This window comes from Macaca mulatta, chromosome 2, assembly GCF_049350105.2.
Source record: "Macaca mulatta isolate MMU2019108-1 chromosome 2, T2T-MMU8v2.0, whole genome shotgun sequence".
Taxonomy (NCBI): Eukaryota; Metazoa; Chordata; class Mammalia; order Primates; family Cercopithecidae; genus Macaca; species Macaca mulatta.
In genome coordinates, this window is record NC_133407.1 from 91,882,675 (window position 1) to 91,896,599 (window position 13,925).

The window sequence follows — 13,925 nt, forward strand, 5'->3', positions numbered from 1 at the left end:
GCTGAAGTGTTTTTAGTCAGAAAAGAGTATTTAGTCATTCAGTATTTTGCTTTTACTTTATAAAAGGCTTTTTTTTGAGACAAGTTTTGTTTTGTTTGAGACAGGTTCTCTCTCTAGTGCCAAGGTGCAACCAACAGGACTCCCCGCAGCCGTGACTTCCTGGGGTCAAGCGATTCTCCCATCTCAGCCTTCCGAGTAGCTGGGACTATCTGCATCACCATGCCTGGCTAATTTGTAGATCTTTTGTAGAGATGGGGTCTTGCCATATTTCCCAGGCTGGTCTTGAACTCCTGGGCTCAAGCAGTTCTCCTGCCTTGGTGTTCCAAAGTTTGGGTAAAAAAGTTTTTTTTATAAAAACCAGAATAAGCAGATAGCTTTACTGACTTGAATACAGAATTAAAGACCAAAACTATTTTAACCCCTGGCTTCACTGTATGGCACAAATAAAGTGCGTAACCTGCAGATCTCATTATTGTTCCTTTTCAATAAACAAAGAGTAACAGTATTCAATGCTACAGAAAGTTGTATAGAATACTGATGATTGATTTATACAGTTCAGCATTGCTAAGAAAAATACAGGTTTTTGAACATTCAACAGAAATAAAATTATGTTATTCTTCCTATAGAAACAAAAATTTGGCAGGGCGTGGTGGCTCATGCCTGCCATCCCGGCACTTTGGAAGGCCGAGATGTGCAGATCACTTGAGCTCAGGAGTTCAAGACCAGCTTAGGCAACATGGCAACATTCCGTCTCTACAAAAAATATAAAAAATAGTCAGGCATGATGGTGCATGTCTATAGTCCCAGCTACTCAGGAGGCTGAGGTGTAAGAATTGCTTGAGCCTGGAAGGAGGTGAGGCTGAGTTGAACTGAGATCATGCCACTGAACTCCAGCCTCGGTGCCAGAGTGAAACCTTTCTCAAAAAAAAAAAAAAAAAAAAAAAAAAAATTTAATAGCAACTGCTCTCAACAGTAAAATAAATATGTTCATGTGACAGGGAAACAGAAAGAGAGATGGTTTCTAATACTCCCACAACTCAAAGTTTATTTAGAATATCAGAGCTGGAAGGGCCCTGTGACAGAAACTACTCATTGCCAATCAAAATGTACTCAAACTGTGGTAATTGAACGGTGGCCATTTCTCAGCTTCCCTTGCAGTTTGGGGTAGGGGTCAGTGGGGATGGTGGTGGTGTGGTGTGTTTGACTAAATCCCTGCCAATGGTGTGTGAAGAGATGAGATCTGAGTCAGAGCTTTTAGGAAAGTGGAACTGCCTCCTCAAGTGGAACATGCCTCTTCCCTGGCATGGAATGGAGTAAGAATCGACCATGCAGATGAGGATGACACCCTTGGGGATGGAGGAGAAAGAAGTTACACGGAACAGGGGATCCTGGATAATAGCATGGGGTAGATCTTCCTGCTAGTTTGGGACTTTTATTGCACACAAAAGAAATAAACTATCTTGTTTGAGCAATCACATTTTTGGGAATCTTCTATAGCTATTAGTGTTACCCTAACTAATAAATTGACCTCAAGAATCATCAATACCAGTTTCCTAAGCTTTATAACTTTTGTCATTTCTGTACTTTATTGCTATTTATGCAATGTATTTTGCAATTAATACAGTTCTTTTACTTATATAGGCAAAATCTACTTAAGTCTTGCCTAAATTATGTCTGTGAAATCACCAGTTTGAAGTGCTAATTATATTTTTAAATATATATGAAAATAAATGCACAATTATTAAAATAAAATGTTCATCTGTTTTCCATCTGATTTCATAGTACATAAAATCCAATTTAATTTCAACCACGCATTTTACTAATGAAAAAGCTGAGGCCCAAATGCCATATTTTCAAAGTTAGACCCAGGACCTACATCTAGTTTGAGACTTTTCCCACATACCTTATTATGCTATTTTCCTTTTTCTTGTAAGTTTAACATGTGATTCCTGGGCACAAAGCCTTCCAACAAATAGTTCAAACTACTTGCAAGCTACTGTCTCATTGGTGTTTAGGGACTCTCTTTGAAGAGAAAAGTGTAAAAGTTATTGTCCTGGTCATGCCAATGGACAAACGGAAGCACAGAGTAGTCTGTAACTCCTCAAGGCTGGCTCAGATAGAGTTTATGTCTTTCATGTTCACTTTCTTCTCCATAGTAGCTCGGTAAGTATGGATTGATGAAATCATGTCTAGAATGCAGATCCTGGATTTCTCAGATTCAAAGTCAAGGGAATTTTCCAAGCTACTTTTTGGTCTGGAGGTAGGCTACAAGTCTGACAGTCTAGAAGACTTATCTGTGAATAACTAAGGTTTTGTTAGAATGGGTCAAGTTAAATATTTTTATTACTTTAGGATTTACATAGTAGATATAAAAAAGAAGTGAAAGGATATGGCAACTACCCATAATTCTGACCTTAAAAATTTAGAGATAGACTGTAAATCCCTCTTTTTTAACTGGGCACTTATCCATAAATTTATCTAAGACGATCTTGCCTTATACTTTTTTTTTTTTTTTGACGGAGTTTTGCTCTCGTTGCCCAGGCTGGAGTGCAGTGGCATGATCTTGGTTCACTGCAACCTCTGCCTCCTGGGTTCAAGCAATTCTCCTGGCTCAGCCTCCCAAGTAGCTGGGACTACAGGCATGCACAACTATGCCTGGCTAATTTTTGTACTTTTAGTAGAGACGGGGTTTCACCATGTTGGTCAAGCTAGTCTCAAACCCCTGACCTCAGGTAATCCACCCACCTCGGCCTCCCAAAGTGCTGGGATTATAGGCATGAGCCACCATGCCCGGCCTTATCTTGCCTTATACTTTTATCCTTACCATCTCTCAGCTTGCAAGTCATTCTACCATTATTCTTAACTATGCTTCATATTGTTTTTGGAAGTAAAATTTTATTTGTTTAAAACAGAGGAAAATCTAATCAATGTGAGAGCAGAGGGACTTTTGCCATTTTCCCAATGAACTCACAACATATGATTTATCTACATTTGACTTGCAAAGGATGTTGGCTAACATGACAAACCAAGCTTTAGGAAATCTCTATTTTAAGCAGTTAACTTCAAGATTTCTTTAATATTGCCCAAAGAACATTTTCGTACATTATCAGAAGATTTTCTCCTTTTTGGATACTGAATCTAAGTTAGAATGGTTTAAGTAATGTTTAATGCATTAATCCCTTCCACTTCAAAGAGGTAATACTGTCATAGAAAGCAAAAGAAAATTTGAGGAGGTGCTAGAGATGGATAATCTTCTTGCTAGGAGGATTTCCAAGTTAGCAGTATCTTATATAATCCTATATTAATAAAAGCAGTTCAAGAATGGTCTCCAATTTTGTTCAATCACTTAGCATTTCTGAGATGCCTATCAGACCTATAGTATATACACTGGGAATAGTTTCAGGTAAAAACAAAATTTCTATATGGAAAGCATTTTTGAGTTTATGTCACTGAAGTTGGGTTTAGCTGTTGTGTTGTTTTGAATGATATGTCATTTGTTAAAGTTAAAGAGAAATAAAGAAAGTCACTGTCAGCCTGTTTGGGCTGGTATAACAAAAATTCCATAAACTAGGTGGCTTACAAACAGCAAACATTTATTTCTCACAGTTCTGGAGGCTGAGAAGTCCAAGATCAAGGAGCTAGCAGATGAGGTGTCTGGTGAGGGCCTGGTCTTCATTGCAAGTGCTTTCTTGCTCTATCCTTACATGTTTGTAGCATAAACAAGCTCCCTCGGATCTCTTATAAGGGCATTTTCCACCCTCATGACCTAGTAACTTCCCAAACGCCCCATCTCTTCATACCATCTCATTGGGGATTAGGCTTCAACCTATGATTGTTAGAGGGACACAGCATTCATCCCAAAGCAATCATCTGGATTTCTAGAACAAGGAATTACTGGTTAGCAGTAAACGTTTTCACTGCCCATGTTCTTATAACAGTAATTACCAATTCACGATGATTTTTCATAAAATGCTGTTGGAGGCAATGTTAGCTTGAAGCCTGATGAGAGGCTATCTTGAGGGTTGTGTCCTCTGCAATAGGACATATAAATGGAAGGTTAGAAAGCTGCTTTCAGTGAAGATTGTCATGAAGAGAGGTCTGGGAGCTTTGCAGAAGAAAAGGCAAAAGTTCCCAACCAGATCCTTGGTGAAGGGCTGAATGTCCCCTAAGGAACATGGACTGTCACAAAAAAGGTTTTCATTCATTCTCCTTTGGGGATCAGAGAGGACAAGCTTAGAACCAGCTAGATAGTAGGGGAATAGTTTGAAAAATTCCCATCCAGAATGAATGAATCCATGGTTTCTGTGCTACAAGGGTAATCTTCCAATCTGGGGAGTATTAAATGGTGTTAGGAATGGAGATGAGGAAGAGAGTAGTGGAATGGGATGAGGCTGGGGACTGTGAGGAGTAGTTATCGAATGCTGCTTAACAAATCACCCTATACTTAGCAACTTCAAGCAACACACATTTACTATGTCACACTGTTTCTGAGGGTTAGGAATTAGGGAGTAGCTTAGCGGGATGGCCTGACCTGCGGGTCTCTTATGAAGGTGGTATTAAGCTGCTGGCTGGGCCTGCAGTCATCCCAAGGTAGGGTCTGTAGAATCCATTCACAAGATAGCTCCTTCATGTGGTATGGACAGGAGACCTCATGTGGGCTGCATGATGTGGTAGCTGGGTTTACCCCAGAGTAAGTGATTGAGAGGAAGAGCAGGGAGGAGACCATAATATATACAATGACCTAATCTTAAAAGTCACACACCATGACTTCCACGTTATTCTATTTGTGAGAAGTGAGTCACTAAGTCCAGCCCACACTCAAGAGGAAGAGAATTAAGCTCCCATAGTTTGAAGGGAGTATCAAATAATTTGTGGACATCTTAAACTATCACAAGTAAGATTTCATGTAAAGCTAAAGAAAAGAGAAGTGGGAGACAAGAAGAGTCAGAGCTCTAGAATTTAAAGGTCTTAGTAGAATTTAATAGTCTCAATTAATTTGCCAGAAGGATGTAAGGATATGCTTCCTGTTCTTGCCTCTGATGACTGAACTGTACTCTCCTTTGTCCATACATCCTCATTTTTTCTCATTTACATTTTTCATTATTCTTTAAAACAATTTGCTCATAAGAATACCTCCTCAGGGTAAAAGCAGAGCTGTGAAAACATTGCTTAAAAGGCATAAAACAAGCATTATAATAATATTAGAGCTAGGCAAAACGTGATTTTGAATCTAGGGGGAAAAGTTCATGCTTTGTTAGTCGGTCAGTAAGTTAGTCATATCTTTTTTTTTTTTTTTTTTTTTTTTTTTTGAGATGGAGTCTCGCTCTGCCGCCCAGGCTGGAGTGCAGTGGCTGGATCTCAGCTCACTGCAAGCTCCGCCTCCCGGGTTCCCGCCATTCTCCTGCCTCAGCCTCCCGAGTAGCTGGGATTACAGGCGCCCGCCACCTCGCCCGGCTAGTTTTTTGTATTTTTTTAGTAGAGACGGGGTTTCACCGTGTCAGCCAGGATGGTCTCGATCTCCTGACCTCGTGATCCGCCCGTCTCGGCCTCCCAAAGTGCTGGGATTACAGGCTTGAGCCACCGCGCCCGGCCAGTTAGTCATATCTTAAGCACTCACTAGTGAAGAGATGTTTAGATGAAATAGGTGCATTAAAATAATAAATTGTTAATTTGTTCATTAATTTATCCAGCAAAAATTTGCACCAGACTCCATGGTAGGTGCTGGGAACATAAAGAGGGATGAATAAAGAAGGAAGTCACAGTCTGGTATGGGAGAGATGGACATAAAACCCATAATAACTATATCACATGATAAGCTATACTTGAGTGATCACCTGGTTTGTATTTATCTGTGATTCTTCACCTTAATTACTCCTTAAGGACAGAACTGATTTTATTCAATTCTCTATTGCTAGCACCCAGCACAGTACCTGGCCCACAGAAGGAGCTTAGGCATGTCTGATGAATGTGTTGCTAAATCCAGTGTATTCTAAAGGTTGCAGTACTTAGAGAGACTAACTAGCTAAACACAATACCAGATGCTGGCTGGCTCTGTTTCCCTTCCTGCTAACGGTAATGAAGGAGGTATTTTTGGCTGTGGTTGCAGGTGTGCTGACTTCTTACATGACCTTCTCTCTTCTCTGCAGATGCAGCATGGTTCTCTGTAGGAATCTCCACTCCTGGGAGGCAGCTTTGGGCCTCACCGAGCTCTGGGAGCTCCTTCGCAGTTTCTCACTCCTGTGCCTCCCTGTGCATCCTTCCTAGGGACCTAGCGGACAGTGCATTTAGGCTGCTGGCTGTAGGAAGCTCCTCTCTGTTTTGTTCAGGGAAGATGCATTTTATTTTTAAAGCCCAGAATAGGAGTATCTATCTCTTTGTCCTAAAATTACAATACTTTAGGCAGGGATAATTTTTCTTTTCTTTACTTCTTCTTCTTCTTTTTTCTGGAGGGAGGGTCTCATTCTGTCATTCAGGCTGGAGTGCAGTGGCATGATCAGGGTTCACTGTAGCCTCTATATCCTGGGCTCAACGATCCTCCCACCTCAGCCTCCTGAGTATTTGGGATGACAAGTATGCGCCACCATGCCTGGCTAATTTTTCTATCCTTTTGTAGAGATGAGGTTTCACCCTGTTGCCCAGGCTGGTGGTCTCAAACTCCTGGGCTCAAGCAATCTGCCTGCCCAGGAGTTTGAGATCAGCCTTGACAATATAGTGAAACCTCAGCTCCCAAAGGACTAGGATTACACACATAAGGCACCACGCTAGACTTGATTTTTCAATACAATGTTAAGATATAGAGGGAAAGACCCTCACCCATATAAGGCTTAACTAGAACTAAGAGTTCAACATCAGCTTGAGGAATGTCAGTCTTTGCACATAAACAGGTTCCCAGGTTATTTACTACAAACAATAATGTTCATGAGGTTTTAGCTGTCTTTTCTCCAATAGTGGATATTCTATTTTAGGGCATTTCAGCTACAAAATTAGTTGATTTGCACATTTCCAGGTATTACTTAGTATAAGTAAAAATGAGCTCATACCATCTAAAATACAAAATATGCCCAATGTTACTGGCAAGATTGGTTGGAGCCTGCATTCTTATAAACGTGTCTCTCTGACTGACATCAAGACCAAGACAATTACAGAGGACACTGCAGCCCAGTCCCAGGCAGAAATCTGTATGCTTCAGGCAGAATTGTTTATGTCAGCTATTAAAATGGAGATACAGTTATGTTGGAAAGTTATATGGCATTTTATATACAACAATAGATAGATGAAAAAAAGGATTACCCACACAAAGTGATTAACATTAATTAATGAATGAATTTCATTCATCCATCCATTCATTCAGCAAATAGTTATTTATTTATTTATTTATTTATTTATTTGAGACGGAGTCTCGCTCTGTCGCCCAGGCTGGAGTGCAGTGGCACGATCTCGGCTCACTGCAAGCTCCGCCTCCCGGGTTCTCGCCATTCTCCTGCCTCAGCCTCCTGAGTAGCTGGGACTACAGGTGCCCGCCACCGCGCCCGGCTAATTTTTTGTATTTTTAGTAGAGACGGGGTTTCACTGTGTTAGCCAGGATGGTCTCGATCTCCTGACTTCGTGATCCGCCTGCTTCGGCCTCCCAAAGTGCTGGGATTACAGGCATGAGCCACCGCTCCCGGCGCAAATATTTATTGATTATTTGTAGGTACCAGACATTGTTCTAGATATTGGGGTACAGTGGTAAATAAGAGACAAGGCCCCTTTTCTCATGGAGGCTGCATTTTTAAAGTAGAAAGACAGAATATAGACAGATAAATAAATAAAAACAAACAAGAAAGGACCCAATGATAAATACTAGGATGAAAAACGAAGGCCTAGGTGATGTGATGGCAGCTGAGTGGTCAGGTTCAGCTTTTCTGAGGCATTGGCAATCCAGCTAAAATTTGAAAGGCAAGAAAGAACCGGTCACCTGAAGATCTGAGGAAAGAGTGTTTCACATACACAGAAGAGAAGGTGGGGACAGTGGGCAGTAAACTTGGGTGTGGGAGAGGAACAGAGAGAAAGGCAGAAGTGAAAACACCAGGAGCTCAGTAAGGGGACTGAGAAGCAGGAGAAAGAGTGGAGAGGTGGCCAGGTGCCGATCATGAGGCAGGATGGTGACAAAAATGGAATAGAATGTAAAATAGGAAGAACATTGGAATCAGATGATATAAAAATATAAGGCAGAGAAATTGGAAAAATTCAACTTGCTCCAGGCATGATTTTCATCTGGAGCTTACTAGTATTTAAAATTGCCTCTGATGAAGGCAATCTGCAGCGCCATTCTTTATTTGTCTTGAAATAAAGAATAAGACACTTTTAAGTCCTTTTAAGAATCTTATATCCCACTGTAGTGTCTATAACTTACAACTTTCCCTTTGATTATCAACATAATACATCTTTATGACAGAACAGTTGGAAAATACAAATAAGCCAACAGAAGAAGGAAAAAACCATTCCAAATCCAGCCACCCAAGAATAACTATTGTTAACAATTGGGCACAGAATCTGCTATGGTCTGAATGTGTTCCCTCAAATTCATATGTTGAAACCTAACTCCAAAGGTGATATATTAAGAGGCAGAGCCTTTGGGAGGTGATTAGGTCATGAGGGCGGGGCTGTCATGAATGGGATTAGTGCCCTTATACAAGAGGCCTGAGGGAATTTGTAAGCCTTTTTTGCCCTTCTGCCATGTGAGGACCCAGCAAGAAGGTGCCATCTATGAGGAATGGGCCCTCAGCAGACACCAAATCTGTTGGCAATTTGATCTTGAACATTTCAGCCTCCAGAACTGTGAGCAATAAATTTCTACTACTTATAAATTACCATATCTCAAGTTATTTTGTTATAGCAGCTCAAATGGACTAAGACAAACTCTCTTTACGTTCATACAATGCAGTGGTTCAGAATACAAACTGTGGAGTCTGGGTGAGAATCATTGCTTTGCAACTTGCTAAACTTGTTTTGCAATTTGCTAGTTGACTTTCAGTCTCTCTTAATTGCTTATAAAATGCCACATAACTGTCTGCAATGTCTTTAAGCCTCAGTTTTCTCATATGAAAAATGGAATAGTAATCTTACTTTCTTCACAGGACTGCTGTGATGATTAAATGACACAAGCCATGTAATGCTCCTGATTTAGTGCCTCGCACACAATACATTCTTTAACATGTTATCTATTATGCTATTATCATTTTACAAAGTTGGGGTTATACTGTAAAATTTTCCATATATAAACTACCATTTCAATTATCACTAGACATTTTTAATAGTTACATAGTATTTTGCTACAAGGATATGATATTTAATTAAACTCTGTTATGGGATACTTTGGCTTTTTCTAAATTTTCACTGTTTAATGAAATTCTACAGATAAAATATTGCAACTTTCATGTTACTTCTCTAGGATAAATTCTATGAAGTGGCTGGGTCAATGGGCATAAATATTCCCAAGACTCTCTGAGGCATATTATTATGTCTTCTGCTATGAATTTAGATAATACCCTGGGTAAGAATAATGTCTAGAAGTAAATAATCTACATATTTGTGAAGTTTTGGAGGAATGATTTACCATCAGTTTAATGTAAATACTTTATCTACTCCTTCCCCACACATTCACCACTTTTTTCTCCACATCTGTTCACACGTTCTGGTGGGCACCATTTCCCTTCATTCCTTAGGGAAGCTTCCCAGTACTAGGCTTCCAGTTAAGCAACTCTGTTTATAGTTTTCTGATTTGCTGGGAATTCCGTACTTACCATTCTTTTTACCTGAAGACATAAACTTACAGGGTTTTAGTATATTGGGAATCCCAGTCCCTCAACTTACAGGTGATATGAAACTAAAGGAGAGTGAACAAGTGGTTTGTCCAAATTGGTTCTGTGGGCCATGCTATTGTTAGACTGCTAAGTAATGCTGGATCATTTCTTTATCTTTAGAACCTAGATCAGCAGCCAGCACATGTAAGCAGCCGTATGGTTTGCTGAATGAATAACTACTTAAAGTAAGTTATAGCCTCCTAGGATTTTGTAACTGGAAAGGATCATAGAGGCATGGAAACTAAGGCCTAGATTGGTTAATGAGATGTAAGTAGTTATATAATATTAGTGACAAGTTGGAATAATGACTCAGATCCCAGTACAGACAAGGAGAAGCCAGGAGATGTGGCTTGCTGGGGTGAGATGGGCATGAAGAGAAAAGATTAACTCTGACTTGCTCCAGAGGGGGTAAAACCAAGACCAAGCAAAACTTCAAGTTGCTGGTAGGCCAATTTCAGCATAATATAAGAAAGAACTTTTTGATAATTAGTACTGTCCAAAATGGAAATGGATTTTCTTGAAAAGAAGTGAGTTGCCCCTAATTGGAAGTGTTCAAATAGAAACAGGGTAAATAATTTGTGAAGTGCTTTAATAGAAAAAAATTTTTTGGTTTGTGTGTCTGGTGGGGATAAACGACTTTTAAGGTCTCTACCAAAGCTAAGATTAAATGATTTGTGAATATGTATATATATATATCTTGATACACAGATATTCTTCCCTTGTTGATCCGTTACTTTGTAATTAAGTCTTTTGAATGTGAATTCATTATCTTTCTCATTCCAAATGAGACCAGATACATTTAGATGTCTTTACTTACCCAAGATTCCATGGGTTTAAAATAATCGTTTTAGTGGTATTTCAGTGTGCTACACACAGTAGGAGTTCAAAAGATAAAATTTAACTTAGCTCTTAATTTTGGAAAACCTACATTTAAAGTAAATTGAGCTACAAGTTTCATGCATTTGAACAATCTGGCTGAACTCAGCTGGTCTCAACCAAATACATCAGTTGATCACATTCAGAGCACTAAATATTCATTAGCTTTATTTTTTAATTAAAAAAGGCTAAAATTAAAAGAAGGAATTTGGATAGATGGTATTGCGGTGAAATAAAAGTGTTCTCTTATTGGCTTTCTGAATAATAATCTGAAATTATGACTGGAAGTCTTCCCCAGAATTGAAAGAATCCTTTAAATATTAAACTGCAAATATGATTTTATTGCACTTCAAGTAAGAGGTACTGAAAGACCACCCTTTTAGTGTAATCCTTTCATGCAAATTCTAGGAAGACAAGTCACATAAATGAAGCATATTCCAGAAATGCTTTCAATTTTCAAGATTTCATATCCATAATAGAAATGGAGCTTCCAACAACTTCATAAGTAAGTTCAGTGAAAAGCTCCACTCTCAAATAGCAATCTAGCAAAGCTTTGATGAGTAGCAGAGATAGCATCTGTGATACACTCTTTTTGAGTCTACCCAGGAAGGAAATGCATTAAAAAAACAGCAAAAGCTGCTTTCTGTTTATTTATGTTTTTAAATGTTTTTGTTTTTATTTTTATTTTTTACTTCTCTTTCTTCTTTTCTCCCTCCTTTCCTCCCTCTTCCCTTTTCTCTCTCTTTCTCTTTCTTATTAGAAGCCTAAATACAGAAATCAGTGTTCCAATCAGGTATTCACTTGAATTATCAACAATGTTTTGGACATTCTTAATAATAAAATTGGCTCAAGTCAAGATGGACTATTCATTAGCTAGAATATTCCAGCCATGCCCTTTTCTCGCCTACTTAGGAACATATATATCACACAGGCAGCAAGATCTTATGTTTCAGATGTTGTGCTAGATGCTAGCGAGATAAAAATACAAGGCATGAACCTTGGCCTCACCGAGGCCTAGCAAATCCATAGCATTGGTTCACCATAGAACCTGGACTAGACTCAGAGTTCTTTCTGACCCAGGACTCCTGACAGTCATTGCTAATCTATTGCTGAATTGGCGTAAGAGGTAATACATATTTGTCATCCCTGCTTGGAAATCAAATATTCTCTAGCACATTGATTATACCAGATTCTGTACCAAATGATTGTTTCATTCTGACAATCATAATCATGGCTATTTCATGTCTATAATATAAGACCCATTTCATTCCTATCTTGCTGAAGTTTGATTTTTCAAATGCCACTCTCAGGATCATGAAACAGAAAAAACTAATTTTAAGAACAGTTACCTCCACTGCTGCTTTTGCTCTTTCAAACTCTTCTTCTAAGGAGTGGTTTCTAGAAAGTAATGCACTTCCCCAGCGATGTTCTTTGGTCAGTCGAGCCTGAAATCAATCATACACATAGTGTTATAATATTAGAATCACATGATATTATAGAAACGTACAGGTACTTCTCCTTTTCCCATTTCACTTCTCTAGAGTTCAAGAATCATCTGTGATTGATGACATTTTTGGAGTACTGTGCTGGTATGATGTTGCCTAAACTGAGATGCTGTCAAAATGTGTGTGAGCATGCACGTGTGATTCTTCCAACAGTGGGTCTCAGCCCTGGACATACTAAAACCACTCCTCAGGCCTCATCTCCCAAAGATCTTATTTTAATTGGTCTTGATTCCAGGCCTTGATATTTTAGTTAACCTCTCCAAGTGATTCTGATACACAGCTAGGATGCGCAATCTCCATTAGAAGTCTAGCTTTCAGCTTGTGAGGAAGATCAGCCTCCGGTTAAAAACATAAAAGCTGCAGAAATGAAAGTGTGGCTTCCAGGCCTTTCTCCTTATATACACAGCAGACCCTCATGCAGAATTCTCTTCCTTTTGCTTTCCCTCTGTTGGCACTGTCTTATGTCTCATTTCTCAGGATATTGCTCTCTATTAAATAATAATGAATCACTTAGATAAAATCATATCTGATAAGGCCAACTGCTTTGCCACAATTAATATGCAATGTAGTATATACACATCTTAACTTAGCTAAATGCAAATATTTTCAGAAGACCTTTCCCCAGGAGTCCACTGTAATTTAAAAAATTAAATTTTAATTTCACAATAAATGAATACTTGTTTTGAAAAAAATTAATCATGGAAAATAAGAGGTGGACCACTAGACCTTTTTCTCTGCAGTTACATAAACATTTATACACATAATGTGTATGGTAATATGTACAGTAATGTGTTTCAAAAACATATGAAACATAAAAGGCATGCCATTCTTCAATTTTTTCACTCAACAATTTACCTTGGAGAGTTTTCTTTTTTGTTTTTGCTTTTTTTTGGTCTATCTCTCTGCTCTACCAGTGGATCCATAAGGATAAGAATCTTGTTTGGTATCTTTTGTACTACCCATGCCCAGCACAGGGCCTGACAAGGGATGAGTGCCCACATATGCCTAAGGGCTGCAGGATGAGGCATGCTCTGAGACACAGGTAGGCCTTGGGGAGTAGGAGGAGAGGGGCTTGACATGAATTTCCCCGGTCCCTTTTATTATAGAGTGCAGGTGGGGTACGGAGGGTGACTTCTTGGTATGTGTTTAGATTGCTCTGTAGTAGTGACGCTCAACCCTGGCTTTCCACAGTAATTACTTGAACAGGCCTGGGCCCCAGCCCAACCAATTAAATAAGAAACTGAGGGTGGGGCTTGGATGTTTGAAAAGCTTCTCTGGTAATTCTGAAAAGCAGTCATGGTTTGAAAACGACTGTTCTACAGCAAAACTTTCCTCTTCACACAGCACTTGCCCTCCATATAGCTCAGCTGCTCTTCATTCGTTTCTCTACCATTGTTGGTCCTGAAGGGGACCCCCTCTTCTATCGTGACACGATAGTACTACCAGACACCATTCTAAGTAATTTAGGTATTACAATTTATTTTGATCTTTTGACAACTTCATGAGGTAGGTATTATCAACTCCATTTTCAAGATGATGATGTTGAGATACAGAGAGCTTAATTCGCTTGCCCAAAGTTATACAGCTAGTAAGTGGCAAGGCTGGTGCTTCAAGGCCATGCTCATAACCACTCTTCTACACTGCTTCTCCCAGGAGGCTGCGCTCACCCAGCCATGCTAAGAAGACAGAAAACACACAG

At 39.3% G+C, this 13,925-nt stretch overlaps 1 protein-coding gene across 6 annotated transcripts in view; it reads right to left on the reverse strand.

The window, feature by feature from the left end:
* PEX5L (peroxisomal biogenesis factor 5 like) overlaps window positions 1-13,925 on the reverse strand; it is a 238,653-nt gene that overhangs the window by 52,296 nt on the left and 172,432 nt on the right. For all 6 annotated transcript variants that reach the window (NM_001265815.2, XM_015131543.3, XM_077990732.1 and 3 more), the window contains 1 exon segment: window positions 12,071-12,166. In NM_001265815.2, the coding sequence (NP_001252744.1) occupies window positions 12,071-12,166 (96 nt within the window).